The sequence below is a fragment of the Zingiber officinale genome, chromosome 3B (genome assembly GCF_018446385.1).
Source record: "Zingiber officinale cultivar Zhangliang chromosome 3B, Zo_v1.1, whole genome shotgun sequence".
NCBI lineage: Eukaryota > Viridiplantae > Streptophyta > Magnoliopsida > Zingiberales > Zingiberaceae > Zingiber > Zingiber officinale.
Window position 1 is genome coordinate 93217971 of NC_055991.1, and position 23752 is coordinate 93241722.

At 33.3% G+C, this 23752-nt stretch overlaps 2 protein-coding genes across 2 annotated transcripts; one reads left to right on the forward strand and one right to left on the reverse strand.

Annotated features, from left to right (window-relative positions):
- The first annotated feature begins 6837 nt into the window (after nucleotides 1–6837).
- LOC121967105 (G-patch domain-containing protein 1-like) lies at nucleotides 6838–12918 on the forward strand. The gene is made up of 11 exons (XM_042517136.1): nucleotides 6838–7021; nucleotides 8057–8141; nucleotides 8244–8323; nucleotides 8426–8450; nucleotides 8543–8633; nucleotides 8718–8784; nucleotides 9263–9347; nucleotides 10403–10587; nucleotides 11083–11310; nucleotides 11382–11498; nucleotides 12688–12918. The coding sequence occupies exons 1-11, from the start codon at nucleotides 6944–6946 to the stop codon at nucleotides 12742–12744; spliced, it is 1098 nt and encodes a 365-aa protein (XP_042373070.1). The 5' UTR covers nucleotides 6838–6943; the 3' UTR covers nucleotides 12745–12918.
- A 4889-nt stretch (nucleotides 12919–17807) lies between these two features.
- On the reverse strand, nucleotides 17808–23417 carry LOC121967106 (replication factor C subunit 4). Its single transcript, XM_042517137.1, has 7 exons — nucleotides 23133–23417; nucleotides 22922–23028; nucleotides 22738–22839; nucleotides 22445–22640; nucleotides 18432–18560; nucleotides 18155–18349; nucleotides 17808–18074 (listed from the first exon to the last, which is right to left on the reverse strand). The coding sequence occupies exons 1-7, from the start codon at nucleotides 23304–23306 to the stop codon at nucleotides 17964–17966; spliced, it is 1014 nt and encodes a 337-aa protein (XP_042373071.1). The 5' UTR covers nucleotides 23307–23417; the 3' UTR covers nucleotides 17808–17963.
- Between the last annotated feature and the right edge of the window lie 335 nt (nucleotides 23418–23752).

The window sequence follows — 23752 nt, forward strand, 5'->3', positions numbered from 1 at the left end:
AACATCATTTTTTTTAACTTGGTAAAAGTTTTCAAATTTTTACTTCCTTATTCTTCTTGATCTCAAAATTCTATCCTTCATTCAAGTAAAAGATATTTTCAAAGTTTTATACATTTTTTTTTGAATTTTTCTATGTTTCTAAAAAACTTGCTATAATTTTTTCATGTTCATTACTACTAGGGTCACACTGAACTAAGTTGTTTTCTTTAATCATGTTTCTTTTACTTGCTTTTATGATTTTCTCATATTTTTGATGTGTGTAAAGGGGGAGAGATAGTGAATTCAGGGGGAGTTGTTTAACTCAGGAGGAGAGTTAAAATCAAAATTGCTTGTTTATTTCACTTTTGCATATTTTTACTTAACTTTGAACCTTGGTTGCCAAACATCAAAAAAAGGGAGATTGTTGATGCAAATTGCACCAGAATCAAACCTAAGTTTTGATGTTGTCAAAGGTTCAAGTTAAGTCTTGTTGTGATCTAACAAGTTGACCAAGTGTGCAAGCTGTTTACTCAATCAGAAATACCTAGTTGGACGCTAGGCAGGAGAAATCTTAGCAGATCGTGGAACCCAAGTGCAAGTCCAAGTGGGTCGAGGGGACCCGAAACTTGGCGGTGCGATCGAGAGGTCTGGAGGACCGAAGATCAAGGAAAAAGTCATAGCGAGCCGATCAAAGCTAAGTGAAAAGTCCAAATTAGATCTGGAGGATCTAAATTTGGCAGGTAGGTTGAGATAAACAACTGGAGGAGCGACAGTGAGGTCGGGTTCCCGTAGGGAACAACCTTAGGTCGCTGATCCAACTGAAAAAATCGGGAAGGTTTTCAAGTTGAGATCAAGACAGTTCTACTATCTTTTATATTACTCATACATTATAATGTTATTGTGCTAACATTCATTTTGCAAGATGTTTTGCTTAACACTGTTTTGCAGGTCCGGCCCGATCAGTCGACCGAATAGGAGGATCGGTCGACCGAACCAGGTCAACTCAAAGCAGTTATCAGTTCAGAACAGATCAGACTAGAGTCCGGTCAAAACTTGATCGGTCGACCGAACCAGACTATCGGTCGACCGAATCATGATGACTCAGCATAGAATAGATCATCAGTGTAAATCAGAAGGAAAAGGACATTTGGGCTGATCGGTCGACCGAACCCGTGGATCGGTCGACCGATACAATCAACATTAAAGGTACATTAAATAAAGATCTCGGTAGATTTCGACGAACAGGGAAAGTGCTTGTTCGGTCGACAGAAAAGATGGATCGGTCGACCGAACCATTAAAGACTAGTTAATGCAGAATATCAAGCTAGCGTCAGATTCCAGTCAGGAAGGAGGGGAGCGTGTTCAATCAACCGAACAGGAGGATCGGTCGACCGAATGTCCAGTACACCTATAAAAGGAGGCTCGAAGTATGAGGTTGAATAATACTTCTGATCATCTTAGAAGATCTTCTTTGCGTACGGATCGTGCTACACGTCTACATCAGCTCAGTAAGCCACTTCATCTGGAAGTACCGACCAAGCTACATTCTACGCGTACTACTGTCGGTATAATCTTTGTATTGCACTTAATTTTAAATAAGATAGTAGGGTTGTTACTATCTTATACCTTTTGTATCTGTACGATCTGCTTCTTTCCGAAGATTTCGGAAAGAAGGGTTATAGTGTTTTGCCCATCGGTGTGGTCAAGGACCACGGGCCTTTGAGTAGGAGTCAAGCTAGACTCCGTACGAAGTAAATGAACTTGTCTCTCTCTCTTTACTTTACGCTGTGCACAATTCTGATCTAAAAGGCTAAAGTTTTTTAAAAGAGCGATATTCACCCCCCCTCTATCGCACTTATTCGATCTATCTGATTCTCATTGTAGTAGCTTGCAACATGTCCCCAAAAAGCATCCGCCTTTTGATCATTGACGATTATTGGATCATCGCTAGTAGTGACAAAACTTCTCGCTAAGATCTCGTTTTTTCAACCTTTGTCCAACCTGAACGCTTTCTTATACCCTCAGCATTTGAAATCATTTTTTTTTTCCAAAATTGACCACCTCAATTGGAGATTCACGGTCAAAAAGTTGAGTCTCCAAGACAAAAGTTGGAGTTGCAGGTTCATTCGACATCGAAGGAGTGAAAGACATACCAGTTGTGTGTGGGGTGCTATATCCATGAATAACCAATTGCGTGAAATACGAATGACTCATGTTTTGCCAATATTCAACTAGAAGCGGTTGATATGGACTTCGAGGGGCATAATTTGGATGATTCATAGAATTTCCAAAACCTTGGAATTTTTGAAGATTTTGTGGAGGAAACGACATATTTGAAAATGGATATGTGTATTGATAATTTAATGAAATTTGATTTTTAATAAATAATTTTTTTAAAAAATTATACACATGGGATGGGCCAGGGCCACCCCATATTTACTTGAACGAGTTCAAGACATTGAACATGTTCAAACATAGAGGTGTTATAACATCTCTCCACAATGTCGATTAATATACAGTTAAATTATAACATCACATTAACAATTACGTTGGAAATGACCTCAAGAATTAGGAGCATGATCTCCTGAATATTGAGTGATCATGTCCAAAAAAAAAAAAAAAAACTCAAAAAAAAAAAGCTACTATAAAAGTTTATTATGCATATGTACCCTCTATTTAGATATAAGGGTGATTTTTTAAGAGGTCAACAACTATTGACTATTCAACTTCAGTGTATTTAAATTGTAGGCACTAGTTATGATGGAGTTATGCCAAGTTAAAATTTAAAATGTTCAAGTTTATTCGATTATTTAGTCAAATTAAATCAAGTTTAATTTAAAATTAACTAAGTTGTTTAAATGATGGTTCAAATTTAATTTGATTTTTTTATAAGTTTGAGCATAGTTAAGTTTAGTTTAAATTTGATTTATTTATATGTTATTGAGCTATCATTTTAATTTTATTTGATTATAAAATTTTAATATTTTGAAGGTTATTTGATTGATTGTTAAATTTGATAATACAAATTTATTTATTGAATGTTTAACGTTTATTTAATTAATTTTATATGTACTAAATAAATATAAATAAATTCTTATCAAATTTAATATCAAATTTATCCATAAATATTTGATTCATTTACCATCTTAGTCACAAATATTTTTAGCCCAAAGTCACACATGCATTCCGTTTAAAGAAAAATAATGATGCAGTTAATACTGACTCTGAAACGACTTGCTTAATCTATAAAAATTTCTCTTTAGCCAACTAGGACTTCGAAGAGCAGTTCGGATCCTCTGGACCAAACGCCCCTGGACCACCCCTGGACCACAAATTCCACATAAGAAGGATTCACGTGCAAAGCACGTGCGTGCTGGGAACCCAACTCACACAGAAACGAAAGAGGCAGCGAGCAGCCAAACGAAAAGCCCTAGCGGCGATAACCGTCCCCGCATCCGCGACCAGTGTGAGGTTTCCCAGCCAAACGAAGAGGAGGAGGAGCCCTATCCTCCTGCCGGCGACGGAAGCCTCTCTCGCCCACAAATTTCTCGGTGGCGGAAAACCCCTCGCGTCCCCGACGGCCCGCGGCGTTGGCGACGGCCTCCAACAGCCCGACTCACGCAGGAATCCAACTCTGGCAACCTATTACAGTTCCAACTTACTCCTCTGAGGTCCAGCCCTGCCCGCGACCAGCGACAGCCCAAGCTCTGCCGCCGTTGGAGGCTGATTTCAACTGTTGGTATATGTTCGAGCTTTCCTCAGTGTGTTCCTTCCCATTTAATAAGCTTTCCTCTGCTAAGTTCAAGCTCGATCAGTACCTTGATGTAATACCTTGTTCAAACATTCATCAATATCTGTAATTTAATCATTCACAATGAAGAGGATTCCATGGAGTTAAGAACAACCTCTGGTTCAGCTAGTTTAGTTGTTAATCATCTGTATGTGTTGCTGTTGCTTCTAGGTTTTGCATTGTTTTTGATCAGCTAAGTCTGTGTTTTATGTTTTCTACTATCAACTTCAGAATTTTTTCGTTAGGAGTTACAGCAAATTGAATAACATGAGGGTTATTTCTCATGAGTTCATAGCTTTGTCATTGTTTTACCCTATTATGTTGAATTATATTGAAACAAAATTGCTGAGATTTGTTACTAGTCACCTTTGCTCACCCATCGTTCTCTAAAATTAATCGAGCAAAACTGAATTGCATGCCTTTCCCTATTTTCCTTTCCCAACAAAGTCTCTTCAGATTGACAAATTCTTTCTAATCCTATGGATGTCTGGATCTGGGAGGAGAAATCTGATCTATCTAACTGAAGATCAAATAGTAGTGACATGTTGATCTCAAATGCTGTCGGTCAGTTGAATGTTGCACTTGGTGAGGTGAAGAGCTTGTCGTACAGCAGTTTTGATTCTGTAAGAGAGTTTGTCCAGCTTGATGCTTCCAAGTCTGTTGACTCTTGAGCTGTGATTGAGCAAGCAACCATTGCAACACAAGCTTATATCAAACAAAACCGTTGGCACCCAGCATCACACGGACATCAAAAGCAATCATTGCAACACAAGCGAACCAATCAACCCTTGATGAACATTACAGAGATGAGAACAAAATACCGAAAGAACAACAACACAGAATAAATCATTATAACATTTTCAAACCATTATATAACAAGTTCCACAACATCCATCTTAACAAAAAAACTAATTATCCTATGACATTACAATACCAACATTAGTCAACACTAATTAACCACCTGAACTAATAAACCAATTACCCTTCATCTGGTTCTTTCAAACAGTTAATCCATCATATTACAATAATAACATTACTCAACACTAATTAACAAGACCGAACCAACAAAGTAATAAGGTAAACGGCCAAAAGTGTCAGATTCGCTATAACTAATATCCAAACCACTGATGGTACATTTGAATTTCCTAGATTATGTCCACGAGAAGAAATGGATTCACTTCCTAACTTTGACTCTATTCTTCCTAACCTTCCACGACATATTTCACTATTGTCTTCATCAGATAAAGTATCGGCTACCACCCACTTTTGCCAGTCATGCTGCCCACATCGATAATACCTCCTTCTGGGATTTTTGCTTGATCTAGAAACACATACCAATGTTCTTTGTCTGCAGTCCCTGCATGGTACAAGTGCAAATTTTGTATTGTCGATGGAGTTGTAACTTGATGATGCCATGAAATACCAACCTATTAAGCAAACAAGAATTACTCCAATCCAAATATTTTTTAATGTTCATAGATTGTATGCTAAATAAATTTTTTTAAAAAAAGAAATAAGCTCAAAGTTATGATTCAAAGTTGATGCCATGAGTAACTTGATGTTGAGTACAGATAAGTTCCAATCTATTCTTATAACTTCAACATCAACATTAATGAAATAAGCTTGCTTATAACTTCAAAGTTCCAACAAAATTTAACTGCAAGATACACATAAGAAAACTGCAAGCTTGTTTTTCTAAAATAAACATAAAAAAAGTTAATAGAACTGTAAAATGGTCATGTTCTAATTTAATCAAACTGCTATATTTTCAAACATGGCCGAAGATGCAATGTAAATTTTATCCTAGTTAAAGATCTTTAAAATTTCGCTCATTTCATATGTGAGGAAGCAATGAAGATTAAAACTATGGGGGTGGTATGAGCCCTTATAATAATCTGCCTTTTGGTTTCAGTTTTAGGGGAAATTTGACTTAGCAGAAATCTCAAAGTTATATGTCAATCTGGCACGCAGTTCAGTTTTGCTCAAGCTCTGCCAGGCATGCAGTTCAGTTTTGCTCGATTAATTTTAGAGAACGATGGGCCAGCAAAGGTGACTAGTAGCAAATCTCAGCAATTTTGTTTCAATATAATACCACATAATAGGGTAAAACAATGACAAAGCTATGAACTCATGAGAAAATAACCCTCATGTTATTCAATTTGCTGTAACTTTTAACGAAAAAATTCTGAAGTTGATAGTAGAAAACATAAAACACAGACTTAGCTGATAAAAAACAATGCAAAACCTAGAAGCAACAGCAACACATACAGATGATTAACAACTAAACTAGCTGAACCAGAGGTTATTCTTAACTCGGTGGAATCCTCTTCATTGTGAATGATTAAATCACAGACTTACCAGATTGTTCTGAACCAGAGGTTGTAGTGATCGAGCTTGAACTTAGCAGAGGAAAGCTTATTAAATGGGAAGGAACACACTGAGGAAAGCTCGAACATATACCAACAGTTGAAATCAGCCTCCAACGGCGGCAGAGCTTGGGTTGTCGCTAGTCGCGGGCAGGGCTGGACCTCAGAGGAGTAAGTTGGAACTGTAATAGGTTGCCGGAGTTGGATTCCTGCGTGAGTCGGGGCTGTTAGAGGCCGTCGCCGACACCGCGGGCCGTCGGGGACGCGAGGGGTTTTCCGCCACCGAGAAATTTGTGGGCGAGAGAGGCTTCCGTCGCCGGCAGGAGGATAGGGCTCCTCCTCCTCTTCGTTTGGCTGGGAAACCTCACACTAGTCGCGGACGGGGGGACGATTATCGCCGCTAGGGCTCTTCGTTTGGCTGCTCGCTGCCTCTTTTGTTTCTACGTGAGTTGGGTTCCCAGCACGCACGTGCTTTGCACGTGAATCCTTCTTATGTGGAATTTGTGGTCCAGGGGTGGTCCAGGGGCGTTTGGTCCAGAGGATCCGAACTGCTTCGAAGAGAAGGCATCGCGAAGGTGAGGAATATTTTGATAGTATTTTTGCAAACTATAATGGGTGACATGTAATATTTTAAAATACAAAGGGGTACGATGAAATAATGGATAAAAGTCTGACGTTGAAAGCAAAATAAAATTCGTCTACTTATTAGGTTTTGGATGTTGTGCGGGGGTTTACAGTACGGAAGTTCGGCTGCGGCGGGGCTGCGAGCGGCGGGGGGAAGCGGCCTGGAACGTAGATTGTTGAAGACATGGCAGCGCCAGGAACTCCAGCCTGCTACTCCGGCGTCGCTCGGGACTCCGCCGCCTTCCGTCTCATGAAACAAATGGTTCGTTCGTATTACTTCTCTTTCTGTCAAGCTCCTTATTTTTTTTCTTTCCTCGCTCATGATTCTACTCATCTGATGAGTGGCTGCTTAATATGATTCGATTTTCGATATTCCTGGATTGCCTGCTTATGTCGACGTGACTTGCCGTTTTTGTCTGTGTAATGAATTGAAATAGTTCGTGATATCATGGATCGGCATTCCTTCTGAAAAAAGGGTTGGTCATGTATGTTCAATGTTGCATTTTTTTTACAAATAAAATGAATCGATATCATGTATTATGGCGCTGTCTGTGAGGAAGGTCAGGCTATTTCATAAACTATCCATTTTGAGGATTTTGAGAATTTGAATTGCAGCAGTGTAATTAGGGTTTGATTTGATACATGATCTTGGGAGATAGTCATAGTCCTAATGCGTCTCCCTGCTGAAATTTGCTTTTATGTGGTTCTTCTCATTTCTTCTTGTATGACTTCTGTTTTGAGCTATGCACTAAGAATTTGTTCAAGTGGGGATGGATGATAAATTGCATCGTGTTTTAATAAGGGTAAGTAGGTGTAAAGAAGGCAGTTTCGATGAATGATATTTCAGTCGAGGATCAACTAACCATGTGCTGCTGCCAACAGATTTGTTATAAAGCCCTATTGTTTCTGTCATATTTCAAGGGAGCAGTCTTCCCATGACTAGGAATACTCACTCCCATAATGAAATAATTCAATTGACATGTCTATTGTGCCGGTTAAAGGATTGTGCCATCGCAATCCTAGACTATGCTTGTAATATATCCACATTCTATGTTCATAGGACAGAAGCATCACACCCAGAGGTATAATAATGAAATAAGAATAATATATTAGAAGGGAATTATAAGAAACATGTCTAAAGAAATAAGATAAAGTATGTTCCTCGTAATTACAAGAAACATGTCTTTGAATAGTCGAACCACATAATTATGTATGTTCCTCACCATACTTAGGTGTTACTTCTTCTAAAGGCATCTTCCTTTGTAGTTTATTTATGCTTTCTTCTGACTTTTTGTAGGGCTGGGAAGAAGGTGAAGGCCTTGGCAAAGAAAAGCAAGGCATTAAGGGTCATATTAGAGTGAAAAACAAGCAGGACACAACAGGTTATCAACGATTTTCTAATAAGAATAGCGATTGTTTGAATAAATTTGTAAAAATTATTCTCTTGCAGTTTAGAGCTTATTTAATTAATAATTCATGTGTAGGAATTGGCTTGGATAATGCTTCTAATAACTGGGCGTTTGATACTTCCCAATTTGACAATATTCTTAAAAGACTACAAGTGGTAATGCTGTTGCTCAGATGATGTAGATTTGGAGCCTTTTTGTTACCTTATTTTTTTGAATTTTAACTAATTCTTTGCCTTATTTCTTTTTTTTTTATGCAGCAAGTAGCTGCACCTGATGAGAAAGGTATAGTGTGGAGAATTTGATATTTAGCTAATTTGATTGTTAGCTTTTACAATGCTTCAGCGATTTTAATTTATATCCTTTATGGCATGTAGAAGCAAGACTGAGAGATGATGAAGAAATAGAATATACAAATGATACATCAAGTAAGGATTCAGTCATGAAGGTCACTCGGCCTCAAGGAAGGTTGATTGCTCTCATTCTAATAGTTGGACTACTAAAAGCTTACTTCTCTATTCACTAGTGTTAATTTTCTATAGTTTTAAATAGGTACAAGAAAAGAGAGAGGGGCAAGAGTGTGAATGCATACTCGGCCAAGGATCTTCAAGGAATACTTGTAAGTGATTGGCTATTTGCATATAATTTCTTTATCAATTCATGTGTTTCATGTATTTTACTAACATATAACAAAAAAATTGGTGCGTGCTGATTTGAAACATAAAATAAAAAATAAAAAAATCAAGTGCAATTAGGTGTAGCCGTAATATATGCTAAAATAAGATAAGTTTAAGTTGAGATGATATTAACATGTTCAAGTATCACATATTTTTGATTAGTTGAATTAACTAGAGATAAATGTGTTAAGGGGGAGAAAGGAGACCAAAAACTTCTCAATGTCATAAAAATTTAGTTTATTTGAATATCACTAGTGAGATGCCAAATAGTTGGGACATACATCACTTTGGCTTGATGATGAATATCTAATCTTCAAGGCCAATATCCAAGAATTGATTTCAGATGGATTCATAATTATACTGATATGCTGTAAGCATGACCTATTACAATTGTTAATATATTTGCATGTCATTTTTCAGGTTAGTAAAGCTGAGGACAGTAGCCAGACTGATCTTGATGTAGAAAATGGAACTTTGTACACGTTAGCTGATTCTAATCAGGAAGGTTTGCAACAAACACTGTGTTGCTTCTTTCTTTTATTTTTTATTTTGTAATTCTAGTTGTTCATGGGAAAGTGAACACCTATATAAAAGAAGGGGAAAGGAATATCTATATAATAATTAAAATCAGAGAGAAAAACAAAGGTTTTTATCCAAATAAAATACAATAGAGAATTAGTGAAGGATGAGAAAATCAAAAAAATGATAAATGAAGTATTTTTATCAACTTTTTAATAAAGAATGAGGTGATCAACTTAGTTTATGAATTTCAGAAGTAGAACAAGCGTTTAATGGGATGCTAAATGAAAAAAATAGTTGAATTGGATGAAGTTTCAATTGAAGTATCGAAGTGCCTAGGAAAATAGAAGTATTGAATGATTTACGAAGTCATTTAACCTTATATTGAAAACAAAGAAAATGGGTAATTATTTTAGTCTCTTGTATGAAAATAAAGCAGACATGTAAAATTGTGCAAATTATTGGTGTATTAAGCTTATGAGTCATACAATGAAATTTTAAGAAAGAGTGATCTTGGTGATTGAAAATCACTTTGAATTTGTACCAAAAAGGTCGCATCATTTAAAGTGCAGTGATTTATTTGGATGGTATTTATAATTTTAAAGTATAGAATTTTTATCATAATTTGTAATTATAATTTAAATCTTATTCGTTAAACAATACACACACTATCAAATCTAGGATTTGAATTAAATGCATGTGCCGACATCATTACTTTTCTCAAATTAGTTTATTTCATTATCTATTTTTTTATTAATTGTATTGTATCAAATATAATTTTATCGTAATTTACTTTACAATTTAAATTTTATTAACTGTTGCGGTCCTAATAGTTGATCTATTTGCCACTTTATACAAATAAGAAAAGTGATTTAAAATTCGGACCTTTGCCTTTCTTCTTTTGCTTTCTATCTATTGACTGACATTCTCACTTATCTGAGATTTTGTGCTGCGTTTGCTATTTACAAATTCCTTATATACGTTTCATTTTCTCTTGTTCTTTGAGTAATTGATGCTTCTTTTGTACTTTGCATGTGGTAGCAAGCTGCAAAGATGAAAATGCACAGTGGTGGGGTAACAAACTTGGATTCATTTCTGGAGGTTTTCTTGGGGCCAAATTTCATGCTACTAGATCCTCCTTACCAAAAGATTCTGTACCTCCAGATTCAAATAAGCGCAAAACATTCGCTGAAGAAGATCAAGAAAATTTGTATAAGCTTGTTCAAGTAAGTGATTTCTTTTATTGAATTCTTTCGTTTTTAGGCTAGTAGCCTTAAGGTTCCTTATTCACATCGAATTATATTCTAGGACATCATACATGTGAAAGTTTTTTTTCTAAGGTCTATTAAGTCAGAACCATCACAAAAACAATGCATAAGAATCTTTAGATGATTTTCGAAAAAAAATTTGTCTTGTTTTAGACCATAATTATTCATATAAGGTTGTCTTGCCCCTTTCAAATCTAAGAATATCTTCTGTTCTTATTTCTTGATTCCTCATGTTTGCTTTGAATTGAACAATAATTTGATCATTCTTCTTGCTGTCTAAATTTTGTTTATTTATCTTCATATTTAATTGGCTTGATTGATTTGATTGGGATAATTAAATATCACAGCACTATTGATACAAATGTGGCCACAGATCATGAAATAGTGCATCTTTGAAAAGCTTTCACATGGATGTTTGGTGATAATTTCCCTCCCTCGTTTCATATTTTACAGGACAAAGCTACAACAGGAAAACAAGGGCTTGGGGTCAAGGATCAGCCGAAGAAGATCGCTGGTTGCCACTGGAAGGGGAAAAAGACATCTTTCGTCAACAGTGACATTGAGCACTCTGATGATTCTAATGGCCCAGCAAAGAGGAATAAGATTGAGGATGTAGAGGCCAAAGATGTTGCGCAGCCAAAGATAAAGCTAAAGAAGTTGTGCAGAGTGCTTCTTAATCAGGTTCCAATTAGCAATACTACATTACAACTTATCCTGTGCCTTCACTTTGTTAACCAGAATAATCATTTCAGGAACCTTCACAGTCAATGAAGTTGAAGAAGCTTAAACTACACATTGAGGCATGCTCTAGTTCTCTCCTGTCCGACTTTTCCTCAAAGCATGAGGCTTTGTCGTACTTGAAGAGGAAGGTAAATTTCTCTTTGAAGTACTTTGTTGTTCATTATAATCTCACTAGCTTTGTTTTCCCTCTAAGTAGATTATATGAATTTCTTTCTAGATTCAATTGAATTGATATACAAGTAAATACATATTGTATCTATGCACAAAATATAATATGTTAGACACAATATTCTCTGCAACATGCGACATGAGGTATCGTCGGGTGATTCTAAATCAATATGAAATCATGGATACATTAACATGCACGACATTAAACCAATGCAATTCATCTAACCTAATTTTCTAAGGATTAGTTGTGTGGTCCAAAGAAACATAGAGTTACTCGGATTGAGCAAACTGATTGTAGTAGTTCTCCTTCCCTTTTGGAGTTTTAAAAATAGTTACAAGTAGTTCTTAGGATTCGGAGGAATTGGAGATAATTTTCTAAAATCTCTTTAATTTTTTATGAACGCTTTGATGCCAAATTACATTCTTCACCACCTTTTATACTTCTATCAACATCATTTGTTTCCTAAAGAAGGAAGAGTTTAGAAATGTGGCCTGAATTTCCTTGGTTATATTCCAAAGTTGAATGAATGCACCCATATAATATAGGTGTTAAGGAGCCAAGTCGAGTTAAACTTGATGGTATTCAAATTTATTTGTTAAAGTAATTGAATTGAATTTAAACTGAATCAAATTGTTGAAATGATTATTTAAGCTTGGTTTGATTTCTTTTTTATGAGTTTGAGTTTGATTTAAGTTTGGTTTAAACTTTGTTTGTTTAGATATTATTAAGCTCTCAGCTCTAGTTTCTTTGATTATTTAAAAATTTAATAGTTTTAAATTTATTTGATTGATTATTAAATTGGATGATAGGAGTTTATTTGTTCATATTGAAAATTGATTTATTCGTTTACCATATTAATGAGAATTTTATTGATGGATGTGATTCACATATCCCTTTTCATGAATATTAACAAGTTAAATATATACATACTCAAGCTTCTTTATCTACTTTAACAAATTATTTAAGATTATTTATTTAATTAATTTTATATGTATTGAACGATCGCTTTTATTAAGTTGAACATGTGATTTGCTCTCCGTAATTGGAGACAATTTTGTTCTATAATTTTTCATGAAATTTTGCTTAGTTTTTTTTTTATTGCTCCTGCGAATGTCAGCTAGTTTTTTTTTTTGGTTTGTTTGTTGCAGTTAGAAGGCAGCAAGACATTCATAGTGGAAGGCAAGACCGTTTCACTGGCCGCGTGAAAAATCATCATTTTAGAGTGTAAGTGTAGTACAAACAGTCGTATTTATTATTCAATTTGTCATTCCATTGTACGGTACGTGTCATACTCCCTTACAACAGAAATTTTGCGAGCGCCAATTTGTTGCTTCGTACTCGTCATCAAATTCAAGTTGTTATTGTGTGATTTAATTGTATTTTTTTCTCAAAAATAACCTCAATCTAGGATAAAACTGCATATATGAGCATTCACATCAATTTATTTATAATATCTTTAAAATTTAAAATGGATTATCTATTTTATTAAATTTAAATAATTATTTTTTATTATACACTATATTAACTATTTTTAAATTTCTAGTATTTTTAATTTTTTTACTATTTTTTTCTCTTTATCATTTTTAAATTAGGGAAGGAGATGTGAATGTTTTAATCATATTCATGGTCAAATTCAAATTTATTAATTATTTTATTAATAATGAATTTAATTACTTGGAAACGACTATTTTTATTTTAGTACCAACTCAACCTATTCTCACTACTATAGTCTATTTAACGTGAATCACTTATTATTTGGCGCAATAGTATAGTATTTAGAAAAATAAATTAATTAATTGAAATTCATATTGAGATAAATATTTTATAGACCAATTTTTAAATATTCATAAATTGTATTTAAAATTTTTGATAGATAAATCAAGAGGAAACATGGTCTATTTCCCGAAATAAAAATTAGTCCGACTGAATATTTGAATTATAAAAAAAAACTCATGGAGTAACTGTTTTATTCCTTGAGTTGCTCTGTTTGGTTGTAAAAATAATCCTAAATTATTTATTTTCATATAAGATGCACATTTTTAAGCAACATATTAGTTGAGGAATTTTCTTTATTGCGAAAGAATTAAAGGAATGAGATCGAGAAAATGAGAATCTGTGATGAATGAGGTCGGGACGGTAATATTTATAAAAAATATTTTTAAATTCTTAAAAGGGTTTGACTAAATTGTTTTTTATGCAAAAATAACTCAATCCAATTCGAATTGGAGAAAATTGTAGAACGGACCCATTTGGGGCTATATCTAGCACACGCGCTATGGCCAACTCGAGTTGTGCTCGGCATGGCCCAAGTCAATCTCATGCTGGCACCAGCCCACAGGCCACATCATCCCTGTTCAACACAAGATGTGTCAAGCCTGGGAGTACAGACGAAGAGAACCGATCAGCAAATTCAAATCAAATTGGAACATGTTAAATAAAATTTTCAAACTGAATTTGAATCTATAATATTTCATTCCATTGTCATGAGCTACCTGCGAGCTATTTGGATTATTTTTACATAATTTTAGTTTATATATACTTAAATTAAAGTCTGAATATTTTAAACCAAACTAAAATTAAAATCATTTTAAATTATAAAATTTTACTGAATCAAAATTTTAACAATTCAAACCATATTTCAAATTGAGTTCGAGATAAAATTATTTATATTTTCAAATTCCAAGTCAAATTCAAATATAATATATATTCAAATTCAAATATCAATATTTTTATACTATTTAGCTCAGTTATATTCATTTGCACTTCTAATAATCGAATCAAGTGAACTCTTAAATATTTAAATTTGATTAATTTATAATTAAATTGAACTCAAATTTTATTTAACGAATATCTTTTATCAAATCTAAATAAACTTTAAAAATATAAATTATAAATTTTAATAGTCATTAAAAACTAAATTATATATTTGAAAAAAATTATAATATTTTAATTAAAATTTATAATTTTATTTAATAAATAAATTTAATATATTTATTTATATTTTTCATAAATAAAATGTAAAATTTATAAATTTAATATCAAGACTATTATTTTTTTATTTAAAAATTAATTCATGAATTTACTAACAAATATGTTTACGAATTAACAAATCGAGTATTGTAAAATTTGAGTTTAATTTATTTATCTTAACAAATTTTATTAAACAAACTCAATCAAACTTTTATCGAATCGAACTTGATTTTATTCATTTACACCCCTAGTCAATATCCATAACAACGTCATTAAGCTACAATGCTGCATCGGTACCAAACAATTTACCAAGGCCAGATGGATATAAATTCCATTGAATTTTAAGCAAACTACAGCACTCAATAAAAGTGTCACGTGTCATAAATTATTATTATTATTATTATTTCTTAATAATCCAAGTGTTCATGCTCTGACAAATCCGGAGATAGATAATCCTCTCCCTTAGTTCGCCTACCAAAAAAATCTGAAACACTACTTTCGCATACTTAAAAACGGACCTCCAATATAAATTATTTATAATTATACTAACAAGACTTGTTACATCTCCCAATCTAATCCATTTAATTTACATAGACTAATTTCTGGAGTATATTAGCATTATTAAATTAAAAGATATCAGATAAAACTATCGACTTAGAAAAAATTATATATTTATAAAAATAAGAAAACCTTAAAACAATAATAAAAAAAGAGGCTAAAAATAATAAATGAAATAAAAAATAAAATTTTCAAACAATTATATAAAAAATTAAGTAAAAAAATAAAAAATATTTATAGAATAATTAAAATAAGAGAGTTAGATAAAAAAATCTTGTCTAAGATATATTAAAAATTAATGTAATATGATACTAATAAATGATGAAAAAATAAAAGAATAATGAAAAAATAAAAGAATAATGAAAAAAATATTTTTATTAATTTTTAATAAAGATTTGGATGTTCAACTAAATTTAGGTAATTTAAATAAATTAAATGAGTATAAAAGTATAAATTTTTATAATAAAATTCAAATTTTATAAATAGAACAAATTATAAATAAAATATAAAATAAAAAAGTCATTGCATCATATAATATTATGATAGAGATATGGAAATGCATAGGGAAATAATATATCGAATGACTTATAAAATTATTTATATGATATTGAAAATGAAAAAAATATTTGATCAACAGAGAATAATCTAATTTCTTTATATAAAAACAAGAGAAACGTACAAAACATGTAAATTAAAAGGTATTAAACTATTGAATCATACCATGAAACTTTGAATAAAAATAATAGAAAAAAAAATTAAGAATACTGCGATAACCGAAAATCAATTTGGATATATGAATGGAAAGTCGACAATAGAAACTATATATTTTCTTAGACAACTAATTGAAAAGTAAAAGGAGCAAAAATAAGATCTATATACGATATTCATTAACTTAAAAAAAAAATTATGATAGAGTTTCAAGAGAAATTATATGGAACATTTTAGAAAAGAAAAATATTAACATAATATATATTAAACTAATTAAGGATATGTATGAGGATGTAACGACTAGAATGAAGACTTCATACGGATTAACTGAAAAATTTTCAATAAAGATAGTGTTACATCAAATATCAGTTCTGAGTCTATCTTTTTACACTAATCATGGACGAACTCACATATTCAAGACATAGTACCGTGATGCATGCTATTTGTAGATGATATCACTTTGGTAAATGAAACACATGAAAGAATAAATGTTAAATTAGAATTTTGACAGAAAATACTAGAAGTTAAAAGTTTTAGACTTAATAGAGTAAAGATAGAATATATAAAATTTAAGTTTAACAACATTAGATATAATGAGACAATTGTTAAAATAAAAAATGACGAGTGGTCGAAACTGAGAGCTTTAAGTATTTAGGATTATTTTTGTAAAACGATGAAGGATATAGGAGATATCATAGAATATAAGGAGGATGATTGAAATGGAAGAAAGCGTTATGTATTTTATGTGATCATAAAATACCTCTAAAGCTTAAAAAAAAAAATCTACAAAACGGTGATTAAATATGTTATGTTAAACGACGTTGAATTTTAAGCTATGACTCAAGCACATGAGTAAAAAACAAGAGTTGTAAAAATGAAAATATTAAGATAGATGTAATTAGAGAGAAAGTTAGAGTTATATTTATTGAGAGAAAATATATTTAAGATGGTACAAATATATACTTAGACGATCAATAAATATTCTAGTTAGATGATGTAAAACTATAACAAATACGCATATCAAACAAAGAAAATAAAAAACACTTAGTTAACAATAATAAAATAAGATAAAATTACTTAAATATAAATAATGATATAATAAGGAATAAAATTAAATGACATAAAAGAATTCATATAATCTATCTCATTAAGTGGAATAAGATTTTATTATTGTTGTTATTTCTTTTCCTATTTTACTAAAACATTCAATTTACTAGTTTCATCTATATCAGACTATTTACATGTGCATTTTGTTACCATCTACCTAAGATTCTAATTCCTAATGTATGGTAGATCCTACCACCACAATCCTATAAACTATCTCTAAGTGGGCAAATGAATTACACAATACGCAAAAAGATTTCAATTTTTCAATCACGCATTATCATATTGGCGATACCTCACCAATATTTCTCATTTGAATAATAACATGGGTATCTAAAACTTATAAGAATTGAATCACTTATTTGATTTTAATTCTCCAAAACAAAAAGCCATTTACTTGTAATGTTTTTCATTCACAATTCATTATTTCAAATTTAATACATTTATAGTTTTTTATCAACTAATACTATTAATTATAAATAATATACTCTAAAGAAAATTATCTTGAACTCACACTATTAAGATTGTTGTTCCCATACAAACAATAAAAAAAAATTATGATGTAAAAGAGGATCCTGCACAGAGGCGAAGTAAAGATTCATTTCGGGTAGAAGAGAGAACCTTAAACTCGCATGTTAATATGCAATTTTTGGGAAGCCGTAATGGGAAGGAAAATCACACAATTTGATATCTGGTAGTCCTGCAATTGTATGATTCTTGAAGATATCTGATAGTCAAATCAGAACTTCTGATTTGATAATAACTCCGGACAGTTAGGAAAGGCGGCGAGAGATTCACTAATCATGAGAGGCCAGATGTTCAAACATGACACTTACAGATATGATGACTGGTTAGGTAGGTCATATAAGGACAAAATCCAACATTAACAGATTCCTAGCAGCTAATTAAATGACAAGGGAACACGAGAAACAAATTAACTGAACCTAATATAACCAAAAGTTGGAACTAAATTCATATGCATACCGGTGTATTAGTTTGCATAACTTCCATCTGTCTCATCATCGAACTAGCTACTTCATGAATACAGATTTTCAGTTCAAAGACAGACGACGAGAATACACATTTATGGAGCTTTTGCAGTTTCCCTAGCCAGCGCAAACTTTGCCAGAAGACCTGAGAGCTGAAGGTAGGAACCTACTCCATCACAGATTCTCATATGAGCAAATCCTGTCTCCTGAACTCAGAAGAAATAAGAGAATAGTTAAGCAGAGAGTTTGAGAACAATAGAAAATCAGTGTCGGCTTGACGAACTACCTTGAGAAATTCCAGCTTTAAATATTCAGCCATATCATAATTCTTGACCACACGGAAGAGGGTGGTTATGATGTCAGTGGGGGAGTAACCCAGATCATAGAGTTGTTTCAAGCCAGAACATGCATCATCAAAATTCCCTTCAAGCACATTGCGAACCATATTCTTTACGTGCAATGGATGGGGCTGATCACAAACCTGCAGACCAAGTATACCAATAAATTGCGTTGTTCACATCAATGTTGTTCTCAAGACTGATGGATATTGAGGCTTATTGTACCTTGAACACATTATCTTGATTAACAAAACGAAATCCACTGAAAGTAGCTTGTAAATTGTTCAAAGCTTGCCGCATATCACCATCAGCAGTAAATATAATGGCTTCGAGGCCTTCGGGTACATAAGGGACCTATTGGATTTGACATAGAATCAACAAATTATAAAAAAAAAACAACACTGAATCTTTTACCATCAGTTGTGCATAAGAAAGCATGGAAGCTATGTGCAAGTCCTCTATTGAACACAAGGAAGCTTCATTCTGAAGAGGAAAGCCTATTATATCTGTTGTTTCTTTTTATGATTATCACAAGGTTTTTCATATTTGACCAAATTTGACTAATTTAATCTTGAATGTGCAAAAATGTGCAAGTAAGATAATTTTAAAACATATCATGCTCGTAAGGATATGATAAGGTTGGTATGGACTCGAAAGTAAGCAGGACCATGCAGAGTTATTATTTGAGGTGTGAGGATATCAAGCTTGTTGACCTACAAATGACTTGACGGCCATGTTGTATTGCTTTATTATACCTATAATGGGTAGATCATCTATTGATGTACGATAACATAGGTAGAGTGTGGTTATGTGGAACTATTTTATCCGTCAAAGCTGTTTAACTTAGCGATGCATTCATATTGTTAAGAATCATATGGTATTCTCCATGCAAAGCTTTGGCTCATAAAAAGCAAGAACACATAAACATTAATATTTTTTATGCCAATTATGTTAAGTCTTGTATCGATAGAAAGTAAACTTCAGAAATTCGTATGTATATCCAACCTTGTAATGTGGAAAAGCAAGACACAGAATGTTGCAGCACGTTTTAGTGCTAAGAATACAAGGCAACGTCATTTACATCTTTTGAGAACATGTGGACAACATTTTTTCTTGAGGATCTTGACCTTAATAGTAATTAACCTAAGAATAGGTACACGATATTTAAGTATTAATATATAATCTATATTGCAAATAGCCAGTGTCTCATGAACACACCAACCACATTTGAGGTGGATTGTCACTCATCCATTGTGATACGATTATGACTAAGATACAAGGTTGTACATTAGCGTTGGTGGAAACATAATTCAGAGAAAAATCAAAATATTGGTGTCAATAATGACATTGTGGATAAAAGTGAAACAGATAGTAAAGTAGAATAGTAGAGATCACATACTTCCTGAGTGCACACATATTTCTGCCATCAAATAGACATATGATGTATCTCAATTTCTTCCAAATGAATCTCATTGCACTTTAACTCTTCTCTAATATCCTCCATAGTCATTACTACTACTGTAAAGATTATCAAACTTACACTCTCCTAAACTCTAGTTCATACGATGTTGAAACCACTTCCTCCAATTCTAGTAGTGTCTTCCATGGTAGCCATACTTTGTTAGATATGATTATATTAGTATGTATATTAGTATAAGAAAAATAATCAATATATTAATATGCATATTAGTTAATATCTATCATAATACTTGTATGATTCACATTGGATAATATGATATATATCAGTATTTGCTTTATTGTTCTGTTCCTTTTATAAATCATTGCTGGTAAGATTGATAGTAACAATGACAATATACAATTTTAACTAATTTGATATTATTATCACATTAAGGATTTTATATATTATATAAATATTTTTATTTAATTATTAACAATAATAATGCACATTTTAATTAATCTGATGTTACTATTAGATTAACTATTTTATATATTTTTGTTATTATGTTATCCTTTATTGATCTTTTATTTCAGAGACAATCTCCTCCTCCTCCTTAGATGTCGCAGATCATCTCTTTATGTGATAAGCAAGGCATGGTTAGATGGTTATGCAACGGAGTTTAAGGATGCTAGTTAATCTATACGCTATTATGCTTGGGTGTTCTATTCATAACATTATACTAAATTACATTTCCTATTCACAACATTACACCCTTTTTTCAAATTAGTATTCTTTCCGACCATAAAGCCCAGCCAACAAGAAAAACTAACCTTTTTATTTTGGATACAAAACACCTCCATGATTATCACTCTTTTCCATTATTGATTAACCATCGAAATTAGTTCTCAATAAAAATGTTTTCAGTTAACCAAATTCCATTTTTAGCTTCCAGCAACAAACTGAGAGAAGAAGAAAAGCACACTTATTAAAGGGCACACCTAAGTTTTGGGTTTTATTAAATCCGTACCCTCCTCTTATAAAATACGTTGGCATAGGTTTTTTTTTTAGGTTGAAACTTAATTATCTTCAAAGATACCATTAGTCGTGAGAGTCACATTTACAGATTATAATTCTTTTGGGTTAAAATGGGATTTTGAAGGAAGTCAATGTTTTTTCCAAAACACTTAGGGTATGTTTGGTTGAAGGTTATTGTTGATCACCTTGGTCATCTACCTAAGGTTATGTTATTTAATCCAATTTGATTCAAGTAATGAGTGATTCCTAGGTAATGGAGCATGCCCGCCACATCAACAAATGGGGGATATAAATGTGATTACCTTAGAAGGGTGAGGTTTTACGTGATTCCAAGGATAACAAAAAAAAAAATCCCAATTTTTTTTCCCATAATGAGTATTCCAAATGTTGAACCAAACAACATTAGACTATATTTTATTCCCCATAACCTTGGTTATGTAATTACCTAATAATATAACCAAGGTTATGCATGATAACTTGAATCAAATGCACGCTTAAGTGTTTTTCAATAAAAGAAAAAACTGAAATATTCTAATTGAGACTCACAGGAAAGCTCTAGTATGATTCTTTAGTTAAAATTGATTAAGGTGTAACGCAAAAGCATCTTCATGGCCTTGCACTTGTTAAAAATAATGTAACCATATTTCTGCCCAAAAATATAGTTAATTTTATGTTCTTGATAAGTGCTAGGTAATCAAGGTGTTTTTGATGAACCTACACTTGTCAAAAACACAAATTGAGACCATCCTTGGCCTCCAAGGAATCTAAATCTGCTTTCATTTCCCACCATAAAATAATATATTTTTGCTCCTTGATAGCCTTAGCATTTGGCAAAAGGAACTTGACAATTTCATTTAACTTATTTTAACTCAAAATAACTTTATTTTTGTAAATTTCACTCTCACAACCCAAATGATAATTCGATTTGTTCAAAATGATTAAATGTTAAACCTCATAAATTAGAAGACAGGATTTAATCCCGCAAAGCCAAGGTATTTTGGCAATGTGAAAAGAGGCATGTGACTTGGACAAAAGCAAATTATGGTGTGTCATTTTGTAAATCTAAAAACCTGGGTGCAGTGCATCCTTTGGAAATTTGCCAAAAATCTAGACGAAAGGTAGGAGATTAAGCAACTGAAAGAACCAAGGCAAATTTACATACACCAAACTATTTGTACATGGGATAAAAAAAAAAGGCGGCCCAGTGCACGAAGCTCCCACGGTCCCGGGAAAGGATCCATTGTACGCAACCTTACCTTGCTTTTTGCAAGAGGTTGTTTACAAGATTCGAACCTATGACTTTTTGGTCACATGGCAACAACTTTACCGTTGTGCCAAGGCTCCCCTTCATTTGTACATGGGATAAGTTGAATAAAAAAATTGTAAGACTATGCAACTTGACAAGTTGAGGGAAAGTGAAAAGAACAAAAGACCTCAAGTAGAAGTGTAGAACACAGTCACACTATTGTGACAAATCTAGATATCCCAGTTAGGTCAGATTCACATTTAATATGGAATGAAATGCTGATTTCTTCAAGAAACGGCATCGAATTTAGCACAATACTAACCAGTACATTACTAGCAAACCTACAAAAAAACAGTATACAAACATTATAGTGAAACCAATAACCATGGGAGTGTGTGAAAAATTAAAACAAGATTTTAGCACTAGTTATTTTAAAGAACTACATAAAATGGAACAGATTTGGCATCATTTATGTGTGAAAAATTGAGTGACAATGCTAATAGAAAATTACCAATATGAAAGCATTTGTTAAATTAAATACAACGTAAGAGAGTTTACTTTTTCTGCCTCCACAACCACCATAAGACGGCTAAGAATCTCTTGCTCTGACAATCTTGTAAAGCGAACAAGCGCGCATCTGCTCTGAATTGGCTCAATTATCTTAGACGAAGTGTTGCAGGCAAGAGCAAACCTGGTGGTATTTGAATAAATCTCCATCGTTCTTCTCAGTGCTTGTTGAGCCCCAGAAGTCATACTGCACGTATTTTCCAACATCGAGCCAAAAAGAATAAGTCACAACCGATATTTTCAATTTGATATTACATTAAAATACAGAAAAGACATCAAATTACCTATCAGCCTCATCCAAAATTACAATCTTGTGGCGACCAGGGGTCAGTGTCACTTTCTTCTGAGCAAACATCTTGATCTTGTTCCTGACAACATCGATGCCCCTGCAGATCCCGTAGCAATAAGACGAATGCTCACAAAAGAAGATCAAAAAGCCCACGCTGACAAAATGTCGAGAGAGGGCACCTGTCATCGGACGCGTTCAGCTCGAGGACGGCCTCACGGTAATTAGGTCCCAGCAACTCGTGCGCAAGAGCAAGGATGCTCGTGGTCTTCCCGGTACCAGGAGGCCCCTGGAATCGCAGTCGACGAGGTTAACCAAGGCTGGCACAGCTGAAACCCCGCGAAGATGGGGCTTTCACGTAGGGTTTCGGAAGTAGTAGAAAAAGGGGCTTACCGAGAGGATGAGATTGGGCATGTTACCGTCGCGAGCGATGACCTCGAGGCGGGAGATGGCGTCGTTGTTGCCGACAATGTCAGAGACCTTGGCAGGACGGTACTTCTCGACCCAAGGGACGTCGTAGGGGATGGAGGAGGAGGAGGACGGAGGAGGGGAAGTGGAGGAAGCCATGGAGTCTCGCTCGAGTCTCGGGCTCCTCTCTGTCTCTCGATCTCTCGAGGGGCAGAGGGCGGGAGAGCAAAACCCTTAAGCAGAGAGAGAGAGAGTGAAAAATCACAAGCCCTATTTTTGTTTTAGGTAAAATTTTATTATTTTCAAAGTACTCAGAGTGCCGGAGTTAAAAATTAGTCGGGCAGTGCCGGAGTTAAAATATATACTAATAAGCAATTGCTTTAGAGTTTTTCTTTAGAGTTGGATTATAATATTAAATAAAAAAATAAATCGAAAAATATGTATATAACATGTTGCCGGTGAGGTAGTATTTTTTGGATTATTTTTTTTCAGGGGATATATCATTCGTATTTATGGTTGAATTGTGGTCACGATTCGGTCACAAATTATTGTGATTCTTTTCTGGGTTCATCGTCCCTATCAAATTATAGTTTTTGTTCAGAGCG

Bases quoted from the DNA above. Each gene is read 5' to 3' on its own strand.
- LOC121967106 (XM_042517137.1), bottom strand. From the start codon at position 23,306: ATGGCTTCCTCCACTTCCCCTCCTCCGTCCTCCTCCTCCTCCATCCCC. The intron at 18,561-22,444 runs GTAAACTCTCTT...CAAATCCAATAG, and splicing joins TGGTTGTGGAGGCAGAAAAA to GTCCCTTATGTACCCGAAGG. The intron at 18,350-18,431 runs GTACAATAAGCC...CTTGGTCTGCAG, and splicing joins ATCAAGATAATGTGTTCAAG to GTTTGTGATCAGCCCCATCC.
- LOC121967105 (XM_042517136.1), top strand. From the start codon at position 6,944: ATGGCAGCGCCAGGAACTCCAGCCTGCTACTCCGGCGTCGCTCGGGAC. The intron at 8,142-8,243 runs GTTATCAACGAT...ATTCATGTGTAG, and splicing joins AAACAAGCAGGACACAACAG to GAATTGGCTTGGATAATGCT. The intron at 11,311-11,381 runs GTTCCAATTAGC...TAATCATTTCAG, and splicing joins GCAGAGTGCTTCTTAATCAG to GAACCTTCACAGTCAATGAA.